This window comes from Phlebotomus argentipes, unplaced genomic scaffold (assembly GCF_947086385.1).
Source record: "Phlebotomus argentipes unplaced genomic scaffold, Phlebotomus argentipes genome assembly scaffold_18, whole genome shotgun sequence".
In the NCBI taxonomy this organism is placed as follows: domain Eukaryota; kingdom Metazoa; phylum Arthropoda; class Insecta; order Diptera; family Psychodidae; genus Phlebotomus; species Phlebotomus argentipes.
In genome coordinates this window covers 5,693,051-5,716,646 of record NW_026776177.1, presented here as the reverse complement: position 1 = coordinate 5,716,646, position 23,596 = coordinate 5,693,051, and the positions used below count along the sequence as shown (strand labels likewise).

Genomic DNA, 23,596 nt, shown 5'->3' with positions numbered 1-23,596 from the left:
GTAATTTTGCCATAAAAAAATCAATCCTATAATGTTTTTATAGGTTATGTGATCAATTGATGCCAAACTAAAAGCGTAATTAATGTGAATCTTCAAATCTTTTCTATAAAATGTCTTCATTTGCACTTCTTGTGGCAAGAATTCGACTTTGATACTCCAAAAATCACAAACAATTATGAAAATTAAGTGAGAAAGTCGAACATAACCTCAAAAATATCTTTTTGTACTTAAAAACTGTTCTTTCCGGAAATTTTCGCTTCTTTTCACACGTTTGACATTTGAAAGAAACAGAAAAACACAGGAAAGATTCCTTAAACGAATTTATAACCTCAAAATTTAATGATAAATCACTAAAACCTCTCCTTTGAATAGAAATGACACCAGAGAATTCAAAAAGTGCCACAAAGAGAAGAAAACTCATTTGTTTAAAGCACTTTTGCAGTGCCTGCAGTGTTTGAAATTATGTAAAGGTTTCATGCATATTATCTGCCCCTTGAATTCGACTCTCGACGTTGGAATAGAATTTAATCTCGTCTGTATTTAATTTAATTGCCAAACTGTGTATGCAAATTGTGGATATTTTTAAAATACACGCGAAATCACTTCCTCTCAATAACATTGCATTGCGGCGAGTGTTTCGTCGACCACGAAATGCTTTTATGAAGAGTTTCACAGGTACTTGGCGTGAGATAAATTGCAGTCACACGCTCTGCGAATGGACGATAATGTGTGGGGGAAGAAAGGACTGAGCAGCTCCAAGTGGTGGCGAAAGGCGATGAATAAGCGAAATCGGATTAATTGGACCATTTGGGGGACTTTCGACGACCATGTTGAAGCTCATCGATTTGATGTGGCAATTGGAGTGAATGGCGAATGTATGATTGCTGCGGAGCCACGTTCGTGGACAATGGGGGCCGAAACGTGCGCCCAACACAGCTTCAACCGGCCAACAAAGGAGCGCCACCCACTTGGGCGCCGTGCAAGAATAGACACTGGATCGCCCGTGTGAGATTCTCTGTGCCCTCCAATTGACAACTGCCGTGGCGGCTCCATTGAAACGACTTAGTCAAATGATTGGATTCCCCAATTTCGGAGCGGTGCACGAGGACAGATAGAATTCATGCACACGAGGAATTATTCATCGCTCTGATTCCCTTGTTCAGCATCATTTTTCAATTTTGGAACTTGATTTGATAACACGCTGCAAAGGAAATTCAGCTGCTATTCTTAGAATCCTCCCGGATCTTCAGAAATAGGAACGCAAATTGTGAACCAGAAGTCACTTTGTTGAAGCTTTTAGGGCGTATAAAAATATAAAAATCAATGGGGAAGATAATACAATAAAGAACCTTAAAACTTCTCAGAACTTCAGATTTTATGGAATGTTTGTAGATTCAGGAGATTTTTCTACCATATTCGATGGTTTTCTGCTTTTAATTGCTTTTTTCAATGTTATTTTCGCAATTAGAATCTTTCAAACTCGAAATTTGGTGTTGTGAAATGAAAATTTGAGGTTATGTTTGATAAATTCTCTTAATTTGAGTGCAAATACACAATTCTACATGAGAATAATTCCGTTTTCAGCATAAAATTTCTATTTTAAACTCTTTTTTGATTTTCACAAGTCACATAACCTAGAAAATGTATGTCAAAATGAAGTATACTAATTTAATCAAACGACAAATGAAGGCAAAATCATCCGAAAATAAACTGAAATCTAACTTACAACAAAATACTTTGAGTTTAGATGCAAGAATTTCACCTTTAAGCTGTTATTGAGTCATTATTGAGTCATAAATCAGTCACATAACCTAGAAAGATTTGTGAAAATTGAGGCTTGGATAAGATTTGATCTGTAAAAGTGAAATAATGAAGATAAAATCAAAGCTGAGAATCAAATATTGCAAAAATTAAACACTTCCAAGACTTCCGCTGAGCTGTACACCAATTCCGACTGTATTATCTCCCCCTTGATGTAAATCTCCACGTCAAATGTGTGCACATAATTTATTAATGACATATTTCACTAACGCATTCCATTCTTAACCTTGTTGATGAGATTAAGAACCTTCGGTGGAACGTACTTGTCGTCAAGCTTGAAGAAGAGATTGTAGAGAAAAGACCAGACAAGCTTGCTGGTCTGCGAGAAGTCGATGCTGAACACGGCGCAGATCTTGATGGCCAAATCGATGCACTTCACGAATGTGGGCAATTTGTACAAAATGCCGCTGTAGAAGACGTAAAAGTGATTGATGGCCTTGCAATTTGGGCCGATGACGAAGATCCTGGGATGAATGGCGAACGGCTGATTCTGGATGAGCGTAATTCTCTCCTCCAGCTTCGCCGGCGTGTCCAAGCACATCACAAAGTCCTCCTGCGCCTCTGAGATTGATGGCTTCTTCCCGGACGCATTGCGAGCCGGCGGAATAAGGCAGTGAAGCAAGACGGTGAGCAGGAAATCCTTCGAATCTGTTTGGCGAAAAGCACACTTGTTGGTTTTCTGTGTCTCTAAAGCACGCTTTATGATCTCTCTTTCTCACCGAAAGCGATTTCGCTGGCAAAGTAGTCTTCGAAATACTTGTGATTCAATTTGTCTCTCGCCTCTTGGATGAAAATCGGCTTCATCACGATGTGGAGTTTGTGAAAGTTGTTAATCAAGTCAAACTTCTTGCCAGGATGTTGGAAATCAAAGTCAATTTCAATCTGCGGAACCAAAATTGCACCCCCCCAATTAATTCTATATCCCTTGCGGATGACGCTTCGCAACTTCCTCACCAGCTGGTGACCGTTGGCATCTCGATATCGTGGCCACTCGCTCAGGATGTCGGATATGTCGTCGCCCGTTCGCTCGCCAATCTCACTCCTCCGCAGCCTGGCAGTCTTTCGCCACTCGATGAAAATCGTCTCGCCCAGGATATCACTTTTGATCTTCTTCAGCCACACTTTGGACTTCTCCTCCTCCTCAGAACATCTGCGCGGCAGCTGACGCTCTTCTGCAACCGGAAAACCATGATATTCTTCAAGCGTTTCTTCCCCTCCCTGAATTATTTCGAGTTCGAGATTTGAAATCACTTTGTAATTTCCCTATTTTTTCCCCTAAACTCCCTCTTATCTCTTAATTTTAGACAAACTCTCGTTATTGAGCACGAAAAACCCGGTTTTTAAAAGTTATCAGTTCGTAAAAAGCAACTTTTCACATTTTTCCCGTACATTTTGTTTATAACTTGTAAGATTTATAACTGAAATGATGAGATTTTCTCAGCGAATAATGATTATGTGATTTTATTTAGAATTATTTACTAAGATTTCTTTTCATATTTGACATTTTTCACCATATAAAATTACGTTAAATAAATGTCTATAAATGTAAATAATTTATAGATACAAAACAACTAAAAATAAACACAGGAAAAATATTCATTTGTGTCAATCTCTAAATTAGACGTCGTTGCAACATTAGTTTCATAACACTTAAAATAGTCTGTTAAAAATATTCATTCGTAAAAAATGTTGCAAAATTGCAATTTATAACATTTATTAAACGTTTCAAAAGTCGATTCCTGAAGTAAAAGCAAAAAAGTCAAAAAATTCACGTGAAAATGAAGAAAATAGACAATATTGACGTTTCTGGTTAATAAAGACAGATTGTTCGGATTTATCTAGCCATTTATGTGTTTTCAGACATCCTTTGAGCCTTGCCAAGGAAATTGATTGATTTTCACCCGAAGATTCCTGGAAAAATACTCTTCACTAACACTAAAGAAAACATTCCTAACGTCAATGTGGAGGAAAATGAAGAGAAAATGGGCGAAAGTTAGAATATTCTGCCCTAAAAACACTCTTAAAATCGTCAAAAAATGGCTTTTTAACTGCTGAAATTCGTATTAAACTCCCAAACTTTGCCTTGCAACGCCTTTTCGTTCGTATTTCATTTCTACTTTACACTAGCGCCGCCAGGCGGCCGCTAAGATAAGCTATGAAAACGTAAAATTGCAACACAAATTCATAGCTTTTACGAACTGAAATATGAAATCTGTAATGTTGCAACGACTCGTTTAATTTTGCAAATAAATGAAATTTTAATTCAAGCATTCAGTAGATCTAATATTTCTCCTCTAATTCAATTAAATATCGACTAAAAATCTCAGAATCTCACCTCTGAAGTTGTTTATTTGAAGCGCAGGTGGACTTGTTTGTGTGCCATTTGTACTCTCTCTGCGTGGAAGCCTCAAGTTCTTGTAGTATTTCGTCTTGTAAGACATATTTCTGTACCTGTCGTACAGCTTTCCGGCTGAGTTCTTCTTCGCCGACACATGGCGAGGCATGTAGTAAGTTTCCTTGGACAAGCACAAATCCATCAGCAACGCGAAAGACCGGAAAAGAGCCGATGTTTACAGACTTACCATGGTTTCCGTTGGGAAGAGCTTCACGATCTCCGCGGCGTAGTTCTCGAAGATGCTCTGCGACATTCGCTTCTTGGACGACATGTGGAAGTCGATGATGATGTGCGCCAGGTAAGATTGCTCCTTGGACGTCAAGTAGCCGTTCTTCGCGTAGTTGGACAGGATCTGCTGTCCTTTGGCCGTGCGCCGCAGAATCCGGTGCAGATTGAAGTGACTGCTGTCGATGGTCAGCGGATCTTCGGGCGGGAGGAAGGCTGCTGGCGAAGCAGGAGGAAAAGTCCTTTCCGGCGACACTGCGCCAGTTGTTGAGCACTGAGAACCCATCGAACAGCATCCCAGCGGAATGCCCTGAAATCACACACACCCAGAGAGTCACTCTCAATCCCCGTGAACATCCCGGATCGGGAGACTCACGTTCTGCCCCAATCGCCACTCCTGAAGTCTGCTGGTGAACAGGATTTTGTCCCCAATCAGTTCATCCCTCGCGAACACGCTGTCAATGTGGTGATGATGCATGCAGCGCAGGTGAAGCTCACTCCTCACGCCGCAGAAGAAGAGCCTCTCGATGGCCTCGGGCTGAAGTCCCCAATCCAGGAACAGACTTCTGGCCGCATCGCAGAAGTCCAGCGAGTTGTCCTCCGAGAAGTTCTCCTGCACTTGAACGTGCTCGTAGAAGAGATTTGGCGACTCACAAACTTCCCTCTTCACGCTCGTCAGCATCGCCATGCCTTCGCACTGCGAAGCATCCCTGAAATCCTGCATTTCCTCCACGGCGGATCGCCCAAAAGTTGTTTTGGAAAGTCAAACAAATCGTGCAAAACACTCTTGTTTTCACGCTTTCACTGACATTTGTCTCCGATCACGCCGGCGGAACCATAAAATCATCGCTGCGCGTCTCGGCTGTCATCCAATGCACACGTTTTCCATAAAAATTCACAATTATGGACATTGAGCCAAGACAGCTCGTGAAACACTGCTGCAATGTTTCAAAAATTCCATTAACCCATGAGAAATGGTGTTTCGGCGCAACAGAAGTCTTGGGAAGTGGAAGTGATCAAAAACTTGCGTTATTCCTTTTCTGAGCACTTCTTTTACTGCCCAATTATGCGGATTCTTTGAATTTCTTTTCATTTTTACGTAGAAACAATCGTAAAAATCCTTTTCTAAAGTTATGCCAAGGGCAGATTTAGTGAATAATTCGCATTTTAACACATCAATTCCATCAATTCTTATCAAGATTCTTATATTCAAGTCCAAGAGATTGTTAGTGATAGGCGAAATTAGGCATTTTCGGGCAGAAAACACTGCTTTGTTGAATCTTTGAAGCCAAGAAAGACAGAAAATTGAGTTGAAATTGAATATAACCTCAAAAAGAACATTTTCCTGGACGATTTTTACTCTAAATCTGATTCTAAATGAGGTTTTAAAAGATCTTCTAGCGATATTTTGAGGTTATGGTCAGAAAAGATGTCTAAAAAAGCGTTTTTAGGTGTATTTTCTCAGACATATCGAATGAAAAGTTAGGAGATTCATTATAATTTGACAATCAGTAAGCAAAAAGTCTAAAAAAAATCAAGTACTGAAAGTTTTAGGAGATTTTTGAGGAATATTTTGTCCCGAAAAAGAGTTAAATGGATTTTTTCAGCACTTTCATACGTGAAACGTCGTTGAAACATGGGTCAAACGGCGGTCAAATAGGCGTAATGGGAATAATACACAATGAATTGTACATTTATTTCATTTCTTTATTTACAAGACACATTGATAATATATATTTTCCCATTATGTACAAAATAAACTGTGAAATGTTCGATGTTTTTCTTGCTAAAAAAAACACTCTACATGATTTTTTCTTATCTCTGCCAACACTCAAAATCATTTGGGAGAGTTTTTTTCCACTCATTTTTTTTTGGTCACTCAATCCAGTCACGTTACATTGATCTCCTCGTCGCTGTCGGAGTTTGACTCGTATTCGTCGTAGAAGGAGGACATCTTGGCCTTGTCCTCGCCGCCGTCGGCCAGGAGCGGAGCGGATCCGTTGAAGCCGGAACTGTCGCCGTGCTCGTAGAAGCTGCCGAAGACTTGCGGCCGCTGCAGACGCGCGTCTTCCGCGAAGTCGAACTTGAAGCCGTCGCCAGAGTCTGTGGCCGGCGACTTGGGCGCCATCTCGAACTTGGGCTTCAGCTGATCGCCCTGGGAAGCCTTCGGCGAGGCGCTCTGGTGCGCGCCGTCCGCCGGCGACGACGGCGGCGACAGCGACGTGGTTCTGTCGCAGCGCGCGTCCGAGAGATCGGGATTGGGGTTGTTCTTGTTGGGCAGCGTCTGGTCGCGAGATCCGCCGCTGGCCAGCAGCTCGCGCTCCTTGGAGTTGCGCCACTTCATGCGGCGATTCTGGAACCAAATCTTCACCTGAAAACACCGACAAGATAAAGTCAGGTGAAACAATCAATTTATCTCTCCGCGTGTCAGATTAAATTTCTCTCGCGCGCGCATTTCGCCCAAAAATGTCGACGGGGAACCTTTCCAAACATTAATTCTTCAGCCCTTTCGCTTTCCTTTGCCGCATGCACTCAATCACAGTCCATTTGCTTCTCATCTCTCCCACTGGCGAAAGGAGAATCAGTGAAATTCACTGCGAATCCCCCTGATTTCCCTCTCGCAATGCATCCTTGCGCCAAATTGCTACAAATAACTCGCGCCCCTTGTTTGCCGTCCGCCCACATTTGCAGATTCAGTTTCAGCAGACGATTTTAATTGCACTTAATGGTATTTGCGAATTTTAGCAGAACATCTCAACCGCAAGAGTGTAACAAAGTGGTGGTTTTCGCTGTGAGATTGAATTTCCCTGTTGGCTCTTGATTCTGAGGGTGTTGCTTCACTCCCGTGGATTAAGGAAGCGCGGTGAATTTGTATTCTTTCTTAAAACACTTCAAACCTATCAAGATATTAATTTACTGTAGTTGTTTGGTCTAAAATTAGTGACTTTTTCTCTATTAAATCACAGAAAAAGATGCTCAAATGGCGAATGTTTTTACCAGTTCGATTAGAACACTTGTTTTGACAATGCATTTTAAACAAGTTTCAATACAATCTTAAAGCAAAAATAATTCAAATCAACAGTTAAAAGACTAATTAGAAATAATTTGTGCAAAGAAACCCACTAAAATAAGGTATAAAAAGGAGGAAAACCATAAAAATAGTGTTATGGCTTGTTGTTCAACTGCAACAAGGTTATCTCAATCCCAGCCTTGTAGCCGAGAGCCTGAGAATCCGTAGAGAACGAGGGTCGAGGATGAGAGATACTAAATACTTCAGTATTTATTGCTATTGCTCTCTAAGAAGGGATGCCAGATGAGCATTCCTGCGCTATGCTAGCGACCTCTATGAGGTGCTACACAACAAATAGTTTCTCAATTTCTTAGAAATGTATAGAAAATGATGAAAATAATAGATTATTCTCATGTTTTATGTGAAAAGAAGCACGTGAGAAAAGTCCCTTAAGTACATATTCCACTTCGAATGCATCAAAAAGTGAGCAACACGCTTGAGTACAGACAGAAGAAGAAGAAGAAGATTTGAGCAAAATTTTCGAAGTCGTATTTCCACCTAATTGTGGGATGCAAATGGTTCAAATCGAAAGTTATTGTCCAAATTAGTAATGATGAGCATAAATTGGTTAACTAGAATTGAATTTAATAGCTTAAATGAGTATAAAAAGTTCCCTTAGTTGCTCAAAAATTGACAACTTACAAAAATCTGTGCTCACCTCATGTTGCTATATTCAAAGCTAGAAAACATAGTATCATAAGTCCCTTAGTGTTCTATCCAACTATGGTGAGGTTTTGGCTCAATTTGCTCAGTTGATCACAGTGTCATATTTAGGCAACAGGAAAAACCAATGATAAACGAGTAAAAGATTGTTAAACAAAACAGCGGAAATGTTGATTATGTGTAGGAAAAACTGCCGATTTTTGAGCAAAAAGGCAACTAAATCTATTCTAGTGAGCCAATTCGTCTCCATCATTACTAATTAAGTCATAGCTTTTCAATTTGAACTATTTCAACCCAATAATTAATTGGAAATATGATTTTGAAGGCTGTGCTCAGTTAAATGGTGGTGGGTTAACTCCCTTAGACCGACAGCTGAATGTGTTAATTCGCTTGAAATAAGCACACAATCCCCAGCTTTTCTTGCACTGTCCCTGTATAAATTTCACCACACATTCAAGCCCGAAATATGGAGATATTTCTGCCGAAGTTGCTGCTCGTAAAACGTACAAGGATTTCAATCTCCCCTCAGAAGATCCCTCGGCATAAGTGGAATATCTGTTCGCCACCCCCGCATTGTCTCCATTCTTCGCCCAATCGACAATTGTTGCCCCCGCCGAGCATGTGTTGCCGCCTCACTCTCCGCAGGACGAAGTCGTCCTGCGGAGATTGTGTGGCAGGCAGAGGAAGGTGGAAGTGAAGCGTGTGGGTGACCCGTGGCGTTGAGTCTCGACAGTCACAATATTTGCCTTCTTCGTCGAGGTGCTAACGAGCTGAGGAAACAATTTCACGGCTCGAGTCGATGATGACTTTAGCAGCGGAACTTGCATCTTTCGTCACACCACTGTTTGTGCACAGAAGATGAGGTCAAGGTGTGTCAATTTGGTGTCCATTGCGACAAAACTTGAGCACATCTGCACTCACAGATCGTCTCGGGAGCTTTTTTGTGCTCAACTTCGAAAAGTTTTAATTAAAATTCATGTTTATTCATGGTGTATTTCGCTGTTGTCTGTTGTACATAAAACTATAAATAAAAACTATATATATGTATTGTGGGACTGTGGAACGATGAGATAAGCACTGCATCAGTGATTTTCCACAAAATGAATTAGTGTGAATAAATTAAATTTTCAAATTGGAGCACACGAGAGAGAGATAAAAGTTTTCCAATTTTCCCCCGCCCGGGAAAAAGCAAATCACTTTTGCCGAGTGTTTTGTCTCTCTGGGAAATATTTTCGCCATTTAATAAATGGAAATTTGTTCTGGTTTGATGGTGATTACGGTGAGTGAATGTTGATGAGTTTTGTTGCTCAAAAAATGGGAATTTATTTCGGACGAAATATCATCATTTGCTTTTGGGCGTATTTTTGTAGAATATGTATGTTTTCCGAGTGGAATTATTCTGAAGATGAGTCAAAGAAATTCCCTCAATTGCCCAATGTTTCACATATGTCATCTTCACTATCAGCCCAAAAGCCACATCATTAGTCAGTGAGCGAAAATCGTTACGAATCATCGCTCTTTTCATCTGCAGCAAAAGGTTGCGTAACAAATTTAATTGTCTGCCGCGCTCAAGGCATGAAATGAACGTCAAAATTCATCGATCACTTTTTGCCTTTTGAGATGAGACCAATTTCTGGGCGACAACATAATCCATCATGCGACACAATTGGACTGATATTTTAATTTCGCCGCTGCCATTGAAGTGCTGGACAATTCAAGGATTCGCTTCCGGACCACGGATGGCGTCAAACTGATCCCCAAATGCTGCCAAAGACACGTGATTCACTGGCCGCGGGCTGTTTTCGGCGTACAAGAAGTGCTTCGAGAGTAAACGGCGCGCGGGTTTTGGAAAAGTGAAGGCGATATTGATAGATTTGTTCAACATGATCGCTAATTGTAAAACTCCTCGCTTTTGGCCCTTTCTAGTGGTCGGAAAAAGTGCTTTGCATGACGAACATTGCTCTTGAATTTCTCACTTACGCAAACATGAAATGATTGATCTGTTTGGCGTCTCTGCGGAATCAGTCTTGAGATCGCTATTCGGATTCTTTCACTGACAGCCTTAATGCGCAAACAGATGAGAGAAAAAGTACTTTTGTACAATCAATGGCGTCGAAACTCGAGTAAATTCAAGTCCAATAAGACTAAGAGTAAAGTTTTCTGTTCTTTTAGGCTTCGTCAAGATGTTATTTGCCTCCTGGGAAATGTGGATTGCGGAAAAATTACGATAAATGATGAATTATACAGATCTGAGAAAATTGTCTTCATGATCTGCTGAACTCAAGGGGCAGATATTATGGTCGAAAGTGGTGTACAACTTCACTGTGATAAAATATTTAGAATATCTGCATTGCAAAAGCTTCTTTTTTAACAAATTTAGGCATTTTCCAATATTTTTTTTGTTCAGAAAAATCAATTTTATTCCTTTTTCTAAGTTAAGTGATTAATTTAAAACTGATTCTGGCGATTAAATGACCTTTAAGATGAATTAAATTTGTATTTAAGCTGGAAATACATTCCTTTTCTTGGCAGAATTGAAGATTTGTATTTAAGAAAAGCTTCAAAGTGGTTCAAAAAAACCTCAAAAATGTAATTTTGTCTAGAAGAATGTCTTTTTGTTTCAAAATATCTGTGATTTGTGATTTAAAGTAGCAAATTAAAGCTATTTGTCGTGTAGAAATATTGTCATATTCGTTATAAATAAGTTCAGAGTGGATTTTTAAGCCGGATTCATAACCTCACAATTTGGTCAGAATTCTTCTAAGCATTTTCCAAAGACAAAACTAGAAAATGAAGACAGAAATTTGCCATGAACGAATATAACGAGCGTGTTGAGTTAGAAATGCGCGTAAGAAACAGTTGAGAAAGTGATGGAAAATGCTCATAAAAGCGTATTATTGTATTACTGAGGGTTAAATTCCTGCATTATCTTCTCTTCATCTGCGGATGCAAAGCAATTTGTCAATTGTGTAATTTCACCTGGGATTTAATGAAGTCGAGAGCAAGATTTAGAGGCTGTTTTACACCTCAATTCATTGAGCAATTGTATGGAAAATCAACTAATGAGATCTTTTACAGCGGATGCTGTTTGTCAGCTCTGTCAGGGTGTGATTTTATAGTTTTATTGGGAACACAAGCCACCTAAAAACGCAAATTACAGTCACTTTGAACGACTTTTGGAACCCGTCTATGAGCACAACACTCACCTTGGGCGCTGGCAAAGAGACTCGCGATCAGGGCGTATTTGGCGAATTTCTCCTTGTCGTGCCGCAAAAATCAACACCGCATCAATTTGCGCAAAGAAGTTTGGCCTCAAAGACAAGCAAATTGGTCAGCTGGTGGAAACTTCGGCCCTCAAAATATCGCGCAAAGTTGGCTTCTATTCAATGAACTTCTCTGAAGAGCATTCTTGCAGCGGCAAAATTGCGCTTAGCTGAACTTGAGCGTTGAACTCTTGAGGGAGTTCGAGGTTGAGTCTTCTCTCTCTTTGTGAAACACATGCCTTTCGAATCAATAAGTGACGGGCGGGATTGAACAACTTCCAGGCGTTCGGCAGGGATTTTGTGCAATTTTTGCTGACGGAGAAGTCAATGCAATACAATTGGGAAAAGGGCGAATCAATGGTTTCACCGTCCAACAGTGAAAGTGATCTCAATTGAATGTCATTTAAGGGATTCCTATGGTGCCAAAGAGGGTCGTGCTGATCGATGACAACCGCAGTTGATGCTGACAAATTGCCACCTCAACTCTGCCAATGTCATCATCGACTTTTTTCTTTTCAAAATGCATCGAAAAACATGAAAATTATGTTTGGCAGAACATAAAAACTCACACAAAAGCAAGATGAATATTCAGATTGTCTTATTCTCAAACTTTATGTCCATTTACCCAGTCTAAAGGCCGTTTTTGACGCCCAATTATTAGAATTTACGCCCAAGACGTGTTCTGAGGACTTTTCGGAGGCCAAAATGTCTGTTTTTGGACCTTCTTGAGGACAAATAGCTTGTTTCTTGTCCTGAAATGTGTTCTGAGGCTTCTTCTTGCGGCCAATTCGCCAGTTTTGGGCTCTAAAAAGTCCTCAAAAACACGTTCTTGGGAACAAATAACTTGTCTGACTTCCTTCAAAGGCTTTCTTGAGGGGCAATTTCTGTTTATTTGGATCTGAAACTTCATCAAAAAGGCTTTTTTGGGGACAATTTATGTGCATTCGAACTGGAAATGTGATCCAAAGACACTAAAAATGCCCCCCAAAAGACCTTCTTTCGCAACACTTTGCGTACAAAGTCCAGGGAAATTTTATTTATCGACTCTCCGATGGATTTTTCTGTTTAATTTGTCGCTCTGGCGATGCTCAATGCGATTATGTGGTTGTCTAAGTGGCTCTTGTGATTAATTGAAAGTCATGTTAGCAGCTTGTTTGTCTTCGGAGCGGAGCGATAAATCCAATAGCGCTTCCCGGATTGATTAGAATTAGAATGCATATTTGCTAAATGAACCCATCGCAAGACTCACTTCATGACTCCACATGAGAAAATCCCGCCGTTAAGCGCGACAATCGCGACAATTGAGTGGATCACGCGGTGTCTCGATAGCAGACACAGAACTGTTTCTGCCTCTGATATCCGCAAATCTCTTGCAACCGCAAATGTCGCGTTTGCATGGCGTCTGGATAGCGAAATTTTTCACCGCACACTGTCCATGTGCGGATGCAAATTAATCAGCTGAAATGTGTGGCAAATGCAGTACTTTGAGCCGCCGTGGGAAATGGGGAGGAAAAAATTAACGTGACCTGTCTCAGCGGCACATTTATGCGCGCATCGACAATAAACAATCCTTGAAATTGCTCACAAAACTCACGTGCGCGAAGCAGAATTTATCCGACTTGTGAGATTCCAGCGATTAATTGCCGCCAAGTCGGTGAAAAATGCCTCAATTCGAGACAAATTAAGGTGGGAATTTGCGAAAAAAATTAGGCTTTTATTCTTCAATTGCAACTGCGTGTTGTGCGTCGTCGTCAATTAATGACGCGCCATGTGAGATTTCTCTGCATTGCAAATTGTGTGCGCTAAATTACCAATTATTTGGCCAAAATTGCACAATTTTCAATTCATCTGCGTGCCGGCGAAATCCGTGTCAATGGAGGAGACGCGAGATGACGAAGAATGGTCCGATATCATGCCACACCGCCTTAGATAACACTTCTTTCGCCAACTTCGCACCACCTGCGAAAGCCATGTGGAGAAAAGTAAAAGTCTGAGGCGCTGTAATGTGACTTTTTTGCTCCTCCTCGCGATTGGTGGTTGATTGATGTGAGATGCTTGATTGATGTTTTGGGAGAAATTTTTCTAATAACTCCCAAATCAATTTCGGCATCCGATTAGAGGCACCGTGGAAATGACCATCATTCTTTGCTCAGCCGGAGGTTGTACATTTCCATGCCCAGAACTCTCCAAATTGCTCGTGTGTCTTCGTGAGCGTTCATCGACCCATAAATTATACTTAAAGAAGTGCGTTTTTTCTTCACTCGCAAATTGCAATCCAACTCAAGGGGCAGATATTGAGGTCCGAAGTGGTGTACAGTCAATTCTATTGCTTTTTCGAGGTTATGTGATTGATTTAAAACAATTTCTGGGGATTAAATGTCCTCCAAAATCCTTAAATTTGTGTTTCTGATGGCACAGTTGAGCATTTGCATTCGAAATACTTGAAATTGACTAAATTTCAATAAATTTGCTAATTTATTTCCGTGATTTGTGCTTGAAATTCACTATATTTATTCTTTTTTAACGTTTCCAAAAATTCAAATAAGTCTTAGAATTAATTTTGTAATCAAGAACATTAAAATCAATTCATTTTATTTTAAACAGCTTAAACTCCTTGACACGGAAAAGCAAGATCAGATTGTGGGTAAGTTATTGAACTTATCGACAATTATCGACATCAAATGCGTGAAATTTATTTCTCAATACAATTTTATACGCTAAGAAATAGTTGAAGGAGCTTTAAAAGAAGAACAGAAGTGTCAGGAAGTGGTGTACAGATTTAAGGCATATTATCTCTCCCTTGATCCAACCTTGGCACTTCGGCAAGGTCTGACTTTCATTGTGAAAGTGTTCAGTTTGATTGATTAGCTCAGTTGTTTTGAGGTTTGTCTTTAAGGAATCTCTCTCAGTGATTTGAAACTTTTACACCCTCTCTGAATTCAAATGATGGTTAGTCCTGAGCCTAATGGGCATTTTAAAACTATTAATGCTCTCACCCATCTTATTTATTTACCCTCCGCAGATTGAGGCAAATCTGCAGTTGACACTTGAACTTTGATGTTTTCAATATCATCTAGATTTGATTTAATCTCTCCCCCAACTTTGCTTTTTTCTCAATCACCCTCGAGGGTGGTTTACTCTGCATTCACAGGCGTTGTGTGTGCCTAAAAGCTAAAAGACTCTCTAGGGAGTGAAAAAACGTATGGTTTCTTCCCTTCTCTCTGCAATGCACGACATGGAAAGAGGGTGGAAAAAAAATCTTAATCACCCGCCAAAAGCATGGAATTGAGATGGAGATGAGAAAAAATCATCACTGGAAGTAATTTGATTAATCGAATTACTTTTCAATGAATTGTCATTAGCATTTATTTGATGGCCAAGGGCTGAAGTGTGTCGGCCTAATTTATTCCGTGGGCGCCCAATTTGCGACAGAGGATGTGCAGGAGGGGGTGGAAATTGAGGAAGAGCATATTGAGAGGAAGTGTCAAATGTGGTGGTGCAATAAAATCTATGCAAACATCGGGAACTGGGATGTGTTACTTGGAGTGTATCAAGTGCAGGCGCATTTCCCGAAAGGCATTCGGCGCCAGTGAGTGAAAACCCAAAGCAATTTACACATTTGCATCCTCAACAGTGTAATAATTCACAAACAGAGTATTCCCGCCTTTTCTCGTATCTGTCACTGCCAGACCATCAAACCCTCGTGCTAAGGCCCATGCGAACTCCCAAAGCATGTCCTTAAATGCCTGACAATGGATTTGTGCCGAGACGCGAAGGGAACGCAAGTGAGACAACGCATTTGGGAAAGGTGAAAGTCGAGCATCTTACAGAAATATCCATCTTGGCATTTAAATCATCGCAAAGCGAACTCATGCTTTTTCTCACAGTGTGGAAAGTCATCAAATGGCGCAATATACGTATTAATATCGAATAAAACCTATTAGGGTTGGTTTCCACATCTCAAACACTCAAGGCAAAGACTCTCTTTCTCTCGCTCTGCGTTTTCGGAGAAAACCAGGGACTCTTCGCGTTTCCACCGAAAGGCGTCTGCGCACACGAAAGACGCTAGATGGGTGAAAAAATGGGCGGAGTTTGATTGCCATGTACAGCAGGAAAATTTTAGTTCTCAACCCCGCGCGTTTTTTTTACGCCTCGCCAAATCGCCATTGAATAGCGTGCAGAAAAAAGATATGTTTCTATATGTGGGAAAATTGTGCGAGAAATTACCTGCGAATCCTTGAGTCCTAGACGCTCTGCGAGCTTCTTCCTGTCCGGTTTGCTGATATACTTCTGCATCTGAAACCTCTTCTCCAGGCCCTTTCGCTGAGAATCTGGTGTGCAAAATGGACGGAGAAAAGTTGTTACGAAAGAACTTGCACGACATTATAAAAGAGGTGACATTTCAGCAAGTGTAGAGAGTTATTAATTACTCTTTCAGCTGCACATCAGCCAGCAAGGCGATGGATAATATTGTGTGAATGACATACTCGAGAAATGTCTTGAGAAACTGTCTCCGAGCATATGGCGTTATTATGTGTTATGCTGTATCCTTTGGCTTCATCCCAAGCAGCATCAATGTGGAATTGTTGTGTAAGCGCACAAGCGAGAAATACAAATCATTTCTTGTGAATTAATTGAATAAATCACTTGAAGATTGTACAGCGGATGAATGCAATCTTCACGGTCTATAATTTCTGAACATCCGAACACGATTCAGCCTCTTGTCGAGATATCTCGCCCAATTTTTCACGGATTCCCCCGAAATTGGGCTCAAATGATAGATTTTGTAATTATCTACAACTTTGTGAAATATTGTGGGAATTTTAGATCACTTCTGGTTGGTTAAAAATGATCTTTTCTTCGCCACTCGGTAAAAAATTCGCCGGTTTTTTGGCCACAATATATTAAATATCTCCGAAACGAAAAGTCTTTTATGTCAGATTATTTTTCTTATATAGAGTACTTCTGGGGCTACATTTCTCCCATACATGTCAAAGGGATATTTCTTCTCCGTCTGTCTGGAAAACAGGGTTTTTCCTCGACAAGTTTCGCTTTTTGTGCCTCTTTTCCTTTCATTTTCATCGGTGAAGGCGTGGAAGCCTTTAAGGAAACCGAAAAGGAGTTCAGTATTGTGCCTGGAATACACTCCAGTTGATCCAATTGATGCTGCTCGGGAGCTGTGTGAACTCACCTGAGAACACCGCCCGGCGCATCATCCCCCGGCGGGGCTTCCCTCGCGTGGAGTGCGCCCACGGGAAGCCCTGGCCCGGAGGCAGGGGAAACACCTGCGGTCCGCTGCCACCTGAAAGGCACACAGAGATCTGAGTGAGGCGCCAGAGGCGTGCTCCGGAGGCTACCCACCTCCCATGTAGGGGTTCCGGCAGTGCGCCAGGAGGGAGTGCAGATGCGGGTGGTTGAGGCCGTGGTGGAGGAAGGGTGTGGGGCGGCTGGCCAGCGGCTTCGCGATGACTTTATTGTCGCGCGAGTGCTGGAGGCGCGCCTCGTCCGCGTCCGTGCCGTTGGCGGGATGCTGGAGCCCGTTCTGGTGCGGCGCCGCCAAGGGGTGAGGCTCACCCTCGCCGCCCACAATGTGCTGCTGCTGATTGCCATTCACGAGGAAGCCTGGATTCGCTAATTGGTTGTGGTGGATTAAATTATGTTGAATGTAAGGCCAGATATGCGGTTGGATGAATTCTGCGGAATGGAAAAATATTCACGTGTATTAATTGGCAATCGAGACGTTTTTTTCAACCTACGCGTCGTTGCAACTATATTCTCATAACTTATTAATTAAGCTGTTATTGTTATGAATTCGTAAAACAGCAGATTCATGTAAAAAATTAAGAAAAAAAGACTGTGACGATGTTTTTAGATTGATTAGAACAGTTTGATTGCATTTATCTGTCTATTTGTGCACATTTCTATGCACCAAATTGAGGTTATGTGTTTCCAAACATCCTTCAAACTTTTTCATTGATCATTGAAGAACATTTCCTTACGTTGAAGTGGTTGAAAAAGGCCAGAAACTGGGCGGAAGTTAGAATAATTTACCCTCTAAACACTGTTAAAATCGCAGCTTAAATTCATATTTAATCCATTCCTAACTTCTACAACACCAACTTGGTAGTTTTTATGAATTGAAATACGAAATCCGTAATGTTGCAACGATCCAATCATCAATCAAAATAATAAGCAGTAGATTTAACTAATAATTTTCCACTTGATTTAAACTTCTCTCGTTCAAGCAAATCCGCAATGAATGGGAGGTAAAGTAATTTCCACATCCCGACGAGAGTTCTTCCGCCAAATTTCCTCTGCGAACGGTGAAAATTCTGGGTGTAATATTTTACAGTCGAGAGCGGAACTAAATGCCGCCAAAAGGCGTTAATTCAAGTGAGAAATTCACGCTTCACCTCAACGCGCTGAGCTTTTCACGTGTGGCTGGCTTTTCGCCTCCGGGGCGACTTCACAGTGGCTTACAACCCCCATTTCGGGGGTGATTCTTACAATTTCCGCACGTGAAGGCGAGGAAATAATTACAGCCAAAGGGAGGAACTGGAGAGAAGAAAAAAAACTCCACTCGTGCAGCTTTCAAACTTCCGGCTATCGGAAATGCAGAGTTATTCTTTCCTCTTGCAATGAAAGTTCTATTCTCGCAAGATTCTCACGATATTTCACTCGTAAGTACATATATTAAAAAAAACAGTTTTGTTGGGAAGAAAGTTAAACATTTGAGGTGTTTGTATTTTAATGTGTTCGATGCTATCGCATTAATTAATTTAATCATGATACTCGGCGGAACAATAGATTAATTATCCAGTGTCAACTCATGCATACATATAATGTGTGTAAACATAATGGACAGTTTGTGTAAAATGAAAAGCGATGATCTGGGAAAGTGTGATGAAGAACACAGGCAAAACAAGGGGAAAGTCACTAGTCGATTGAAAAAATCAAAAATTCACAATTTGAATAAAAAAAAAATTATTTTCAACGGTTAATTGCGAAGTAAGCAAAAAATTATTAAAGATTTCAATCAATCAAGTTATTTTTCTGAATATTTAATAAAAAATTTAAATATTTGATTTTCTTCTGCATTTATCGCCATCAGAGGGAAGCATTGCTGGCGTGGAGGACGCCAAAATATCAATTTTTCGCATGATTTTCTCTCTCTTTTTACGAATTTTCACACTTTATGACTTCCTGATGCGATCCTGATCAGGAGAGAAGGAATTTTGAGGCCAAGAGTGAAGTTTTTCACAGTTGATAAGTCAATAATATTGTCAAAATAAGGAATAAACCTCAAAATTGAAATAAAAATTACATAAAATCAAGAAATGATAGAATAATCACAAAGGTTATACTCTCAAGTCGCGAGTGATTTTCCCCTTGGAGCAAAATGTCCATAAAATGGATGGAATCGGGTGGAAAATTAATAGGTAAATAATCGCAAAATCTCACACTTATTTTCGCATTACGCCCATCGAGAGTCCATCATAGAATATTAGCAGCAATAAGACACAATGCAGCAGCTATAAAAGCGTGTGTGGCACAAAAAAATCCATGTTCGGAAGCAAAAAAAAGAAGTCCATGAACAGCCCATAATTGTGAAATGTGCATTTTGGGAGTGCATAAAAAAGGCATTCTCTCCTGCGTGTTGTTTTTCAGGATGTTTTCGATCGTTTTCCCTTCCCCACAGGACAATGGTTGGGATTTATATTCTATTATTTTATTTCCATCCCATCGGTTTGTCGGATATTTTTTGCGCAATTCCCGATGTGCAATTGGTTCTTCTGCACCGCACAGGCCAAATGGCAAAAAAGCCCGTGGATTTGGGCGACAACATCGGCAATAATAATTCATAATGCAAAACGCAACGATGATTGCTGTTTTTGCAGCCTCCGTGGCGGTTCGGGGGAAAAAGAGGAGGATTAAACGTGGTGCAAGAATAACAATGATCGTGTTTACAATAAATAGCAAAGTACGAGTTGAGATCCCTCGAGGGACGCAAGGATATCTCCACACACTCCTTTCAATAGCGAGGATTCATGAGTCTTAGGACAGAATAAATAACTGTTGCAGGACGTTTAAATGGAGTGAAAAATCTCTCTGGAAACGCCTCTATTTTGATTAGGGATTTCATTTGGTGGAAATAAATCCCATTGAATTTTTAACACAATCTCGTGGTCTAAAGAGGTTTGCATTTGAATTAGACTTAACCAGGCATTCACTTAATGGAATATTAATGGTTTCAATTTATATTAATGGAATATTAATTCTTATTTTGAATAAACTTATTATCAATATCATCATTTTCCACGTTAAATTGCAAAATAATTCATAATTGAATATTTTCAGCAAATTATGTTGAAATAAATCAAATTATATTTAAATATATTCTGAATATTGAATTAAGAATCAAATATTGATGATTTTCTCTATATATTGCCGCCAGAGGGCAGCAAAGTTGATGACATAAGAAAATACAAGGAAGAAATACAACCGAAACATTCTTTTCGAGTTTAAACTGTTGCCGTTTGGCAGTAATATATGAAGAAAATAATCCAAAAAATTATTGAAATAATTATGGAATAATCCAAATTTGAACGAAAATCACGAAAAGTAAAAAATAAAAATGATGGAATAATCACAAAGAACATGATTGAGTAAAATACATACTGAATAAATTTAAAAAATGTCTCATAAAACTTCCATGTAAATTAAGAAATTAAGAATATCTGGACATCTGGCAAGAGTTAATTCTAATTAGGAATTCCACTCGAAGGCCACCAAGGATTTCCTATTTGGAGTCTCTGAAATGATAAATGCAAAATCCGGCCGGGAAACGGAATGCGGAAAAATGGGGAGAATGGAAATAAAACGACATAATTACGCTGCGAGCAGTGTATAATTTCCACTGGGGCGCTTGCCGGGCGGGGAGCCGCCCCGAGACTAATGGCAGAGACTGCGGCAGGATGGGTAAATGGTGAACCACTTTGGAGTAATATATAAATCGCGTCAGCTGGTGGCTCACTTACGAGACGCTCAGCGTCCCTCTTTTAAACAATGCATGTATTTCCAGAGGGGGTTCTTTCTGCAGCACGTATCGCCGCCCCCGGAGAGCATTTCCCGAGGTGGGGGCGGAGGGGTGAGTACATAAATCTGTGCCGGAGGAAACACCACAGCGCCAGATTCTTCGACGTATCTTTTGGCCTTCTTGCCACCGACGGCTGTTTCAGTCCAGTAATTGCTCGCCCCAAACCACCCACCGGCAGACAATTGGAAGCAAGTGCTCCAAATCGATTGCGCCCATGGCAGGAGCGCCCACAGATCCATTGGCAGGAAGCAATTTATATACACTCCCTCACACAGCACACTTTTATGACGCTGTGTGATTTCCAATAGAGTGCCGAAGTGCCAAATAAATTTCCAATGCGCGGTTTATACTCTTTTATTGCGCCACTCTTTCATCTTCTCAGCCATTTGGGTATGATTATCGAGGTGATTATTGGATTTATGCCGTCGTTTGTTCTCACATCATTTCACCCCACTTGAGGAGGTGGTTTATTGGAGAATCCAATGCCATTGTGGAGCCACTGAGAGGGTCAATATAAAGCTACATTGTTGGGCGACCCGGAAAATTCTGTATGCAAAACATTCAATTGGCAATTGATCTTCATCAATAATTATGCGCTCAAAGACACTTTATTTACTGCAAATTAATATTGAAAATACCTTTAAGGGGCTCTTAAAAAGTGCAGAATGAGTTCGTTTATTAAGTAAAGTTAAGTGATTTTATCCTTAAGAAGAAATTTGGAAAGATACATTTCGAAATCAACTGAAATGCTCCTTTTTAGTTTAAAGGTATCGACAATGAAATTTAATCAAGTTTTAACATAATTTTAGGTGTAAAATAGTTAAAATCGACAGTTTAACAACTAATTAGTCCAAATCAGTCCTATTTGCCCCTTAAAACTGCTCTAAAAAGGAGAAATTGCACGCAATTCGTATCGATAACTGTCGGTAATTGTCGATAACTTCAAGAACCTCGACGTAATGGGATAACTCCCTAAGAATTAGGCTCTATTCCGGCCTTATCAACACTAAATCCAACTTAGAAGCAGTTGAAAATAACGATCTTATGTTCAAGGAAGACGGGAAGGAGTGAAATGAAGCGCATCCTTACCATTTCTAACTTTGACACAGTCCTTCTTATCACCTAAGATCGCAGATACACTGAACTTGAGCACTGGCTTGGCGGTCTCCTTGAGGATGGTCTCTTTGCCGTTGACAAACTCCGCCGCGCCGCACTTGTCGCACTTGAACTCCTCGTGCGTGTCACTGTCCATGGCGCGCCGCGTGAAGTGGCCGCACTTGGCGCAGCACACCTCCAGGGCCATCCGGCCGTTGAGCATCGTGTAGGTCCTGAGGAGGTCCTCGGACAGGCCGAGGCGCTCCTCCGGCTGATGGCTCAGCTGCATGTCTGAGCGCGTGGGCGAGTCGCACAGTGAGTCCTTCAGGTCCGTCGACGTGGTCTCCGATTCCGTGTCCGACACCGAGTCCGCCTGCTCCTCCTTGTCATTGAGGATATTGTCGACGAGGAAGGCCGTGGACATGTTCACATGGAGGCACGCACGGTCATTTCGCCACGTGTTAATTGCTTCACCTGATGCACCTCATTTGTCACTCACAACCGCAGTTTTTGCCGGCGCTCAATTGCTTATCACTCGCGCACACGTCCGCGGAACAATCGTGGCTGGCAAATGAGCAAACTCTGCCCTGCTTTCCGTGTCGGGGGTTTGTCGAGGAGCGTGCTCACGAGCCCGTGTCTCTGGCGGAACTGAGTGCAGTGTTTGGGAAATCCAATTGAGGACAATTGAATTTCGGTGGGATCGGGCGCGAATCCCACCCCTGTTGGGCGTGCGAGCGAGACGCACGACAAGGGTGGAGAAGCCACGAAAGGAGCCTCGAGATGATGTGCACAAGTGGGATGGATTACGGCGTCCCAGACATCCTTCGGCTGCCGTGGTGCGCGAGTGAGACGGCACCATTGGCGGCATTTTTTAAACAGAAGGCGTGGTTAGTTGCGAGTCCTTTTTATTGTATCCTCAATGATGATGGGTACAAGATAAGTGAGTCTTTTATGCATACGTTTATGCATGACAATGATTGAATAAAATGGGGTACGACCGGGGCAGGGGGTGCGCCGCAGCGTATTAGACTCCCATGTGGGGCCTTGTTGTGCTCTCGTCGCCGCGGAGCCCCTTTTTCCACCACCACCACGCCATGCCGCCTGGCGAGATAGCAGCACTGGAGCTCACAATGCTGGAGCATAAATCCATGCGGAGTAAATTGCTTTTTTGATTCCGTGAAAGTTATCTCCAGGAAACCGATTCGGAAAATACATGTGAGGATTTAAATGGATTAAGAGGAAGTTTTCGAGGTAATTCTGAGAAAATAAAATTAATCTTGTGATTATGCAATCTCTTTTTTCATACAAATTCCCATTATTTTCTATTATTATGCCACAGAAGAATTAAATATTTTATTATTCATTGAATTTTTTTGACTATTCTCTGGGCTATTTAATTGAAATTCAAATAAATTTAAACAAATTGATTATTCTCGATTCGAATACTGAACGCAGGGATTTATCGAGAGAAAACCGCACCTTATCACAGATCTTTAGATTGAGTAATATTTCAATACAATTGCTTTATTTGTTATTTTATTGGATTTTATATACGCAAATTAAAATTAATCTTGGCGCCATGTGCCTTCACAATTTTTTACGACCCCCTCCCAGACGTGATGACACATTTGACACCCCACTTCCTGCTTGTCTAAACTTTTCTTCGGGGGAAAAACAGGCGTTGGCGCAAAAAAGCGCGCCATTGTGCAGCATCCGCGGCAATTTTAACTTCGCCAATTCATTTATCGCCCTGACCAAGTTTGCGCCGAGGCGGGGCGTGTGTAGAAAGAATAATAATATTATAATAAGGTGAATTTGGATTTTATTATTATATCCCTCGCTCATATACCTCACTCAATAGTAATAAAGATGAAAATTTTATTAAAAGATGTCTCTTGCAGATGTCACCATAATCTTTTATCATTCTCCTTTTATTCCTTTCTCCAGCTATACGTACACAAACACCC

The 23,596-nt window shown here is 41.0% G+C and overlaps 2 protein-coding genes across 2 annotated transcripts; both read right to left on the bottom strand.

Annotated features, from left to right (window-relative positions):
• Nucleotides 1-1,993: 1,993 nt before the first annotated feature.
• On the bottom strand, nucleotides 1,994-5,216 carry LOC132259669 (uncharacterized). The gene is made up of 6 exons (XM_059757396.1): nucleotides 4,818-5,216; nucleotides 4,404-4,751; nucleotides 4,157-4,337; nucleotides 2,776-2,993; nucleotides 2,541-2,703; nucleotides 1,994-2,469 (listed from the first exon to the last, which is right to left on the bottom strand). The coding sequence occupies exons 1-6, from the start codon at nucleotides 5,163-5,165 to the stop codon at nucleotides 2,027-2,029; spliced, it is 1,701 nt and encodes a 566-aa protein (XP_059613379.1). The 5' UTR covers nucleotides 5,166-5,216; the 3' UTR covers nucleotides 1,994-2,026.
• A 936-nt stretch (nucleotides 5,217-6,152) lies between these two features.
• Nucleotides 6,153-22,497, bottom strand: LOC132261107 (uncharacterized). Its single transcript, XM_059759665.1, has 6 exons — nucleotides 22,173-22,497; nucleotides 21,624-22,103; nucleotides 16,799-17,131; nucleotides 16,629-16,739; nucleotides 15,665-15,768; nucleotides 6,153-6,812 (listed from the first exon to the last, which is right to left on the bottom strand). The coding sequence occupies exons 1-6, from the start codon at nucleotides 22,495-22,497 to the stop codon at nucleotides 6,330-6,332; spliced, it is 1,836 nt and encodes a 611-aa protein (XP_059615648.1). The 3' UTR covers nucleotides 6,153-6,329.
• Nucleotides 22,498-23,596: the final 1,099 nt, after the last annotated feature.

Excerpts from the sequence above, each read along its gene's own strand:
- LOC132259669 (XM_059757396.1), bottom strand. The coding sequence starts at position 5,165 with ATGCAGGATTTCAGGGATGCTTCGCAGTGCGAAGGCATGGCGATGCTG. Across the intron at positions 4,752-4,817 it reads AGTGGCGATTGGGGCAGAAC|GGCATTCCGCTGGGATGCTG; the intron begins GTGAGTCTCCCG and ends GTGTGATTTCAG. Across the intron at positions 4,338-4,403 it reads TCTTCCCAACGGAAACCATG|GAAACTTACTACATGCCTCG; the intron begins GTAAGTCTGTAA and ends TGCTTGTCCAAG.
- LOC132261107 (XM_059759665.1), bottom strand. The coding sequence starts at position 22,497 with ATGCCGCCAATGGTGCCGTCTCACTCGCGCACCACGGCAGCCGAAGGA. Across the intron at positions 22,104-22,172 it reads CACGATTGTTCCGCGGACGT|GTGAAGCAATTAACACGTGG; the intron begins GTGCGCGAGTGA and ends GAGGTGCATCAG. Across the intron at positions 6,813-15,664 it reads TAGGACTCAAGGATTCGCAG|GTGAAGATTTGGTTCCAGAA; the intron begins GTAATTTCTCGC and ends CGGTGTTTTCAG.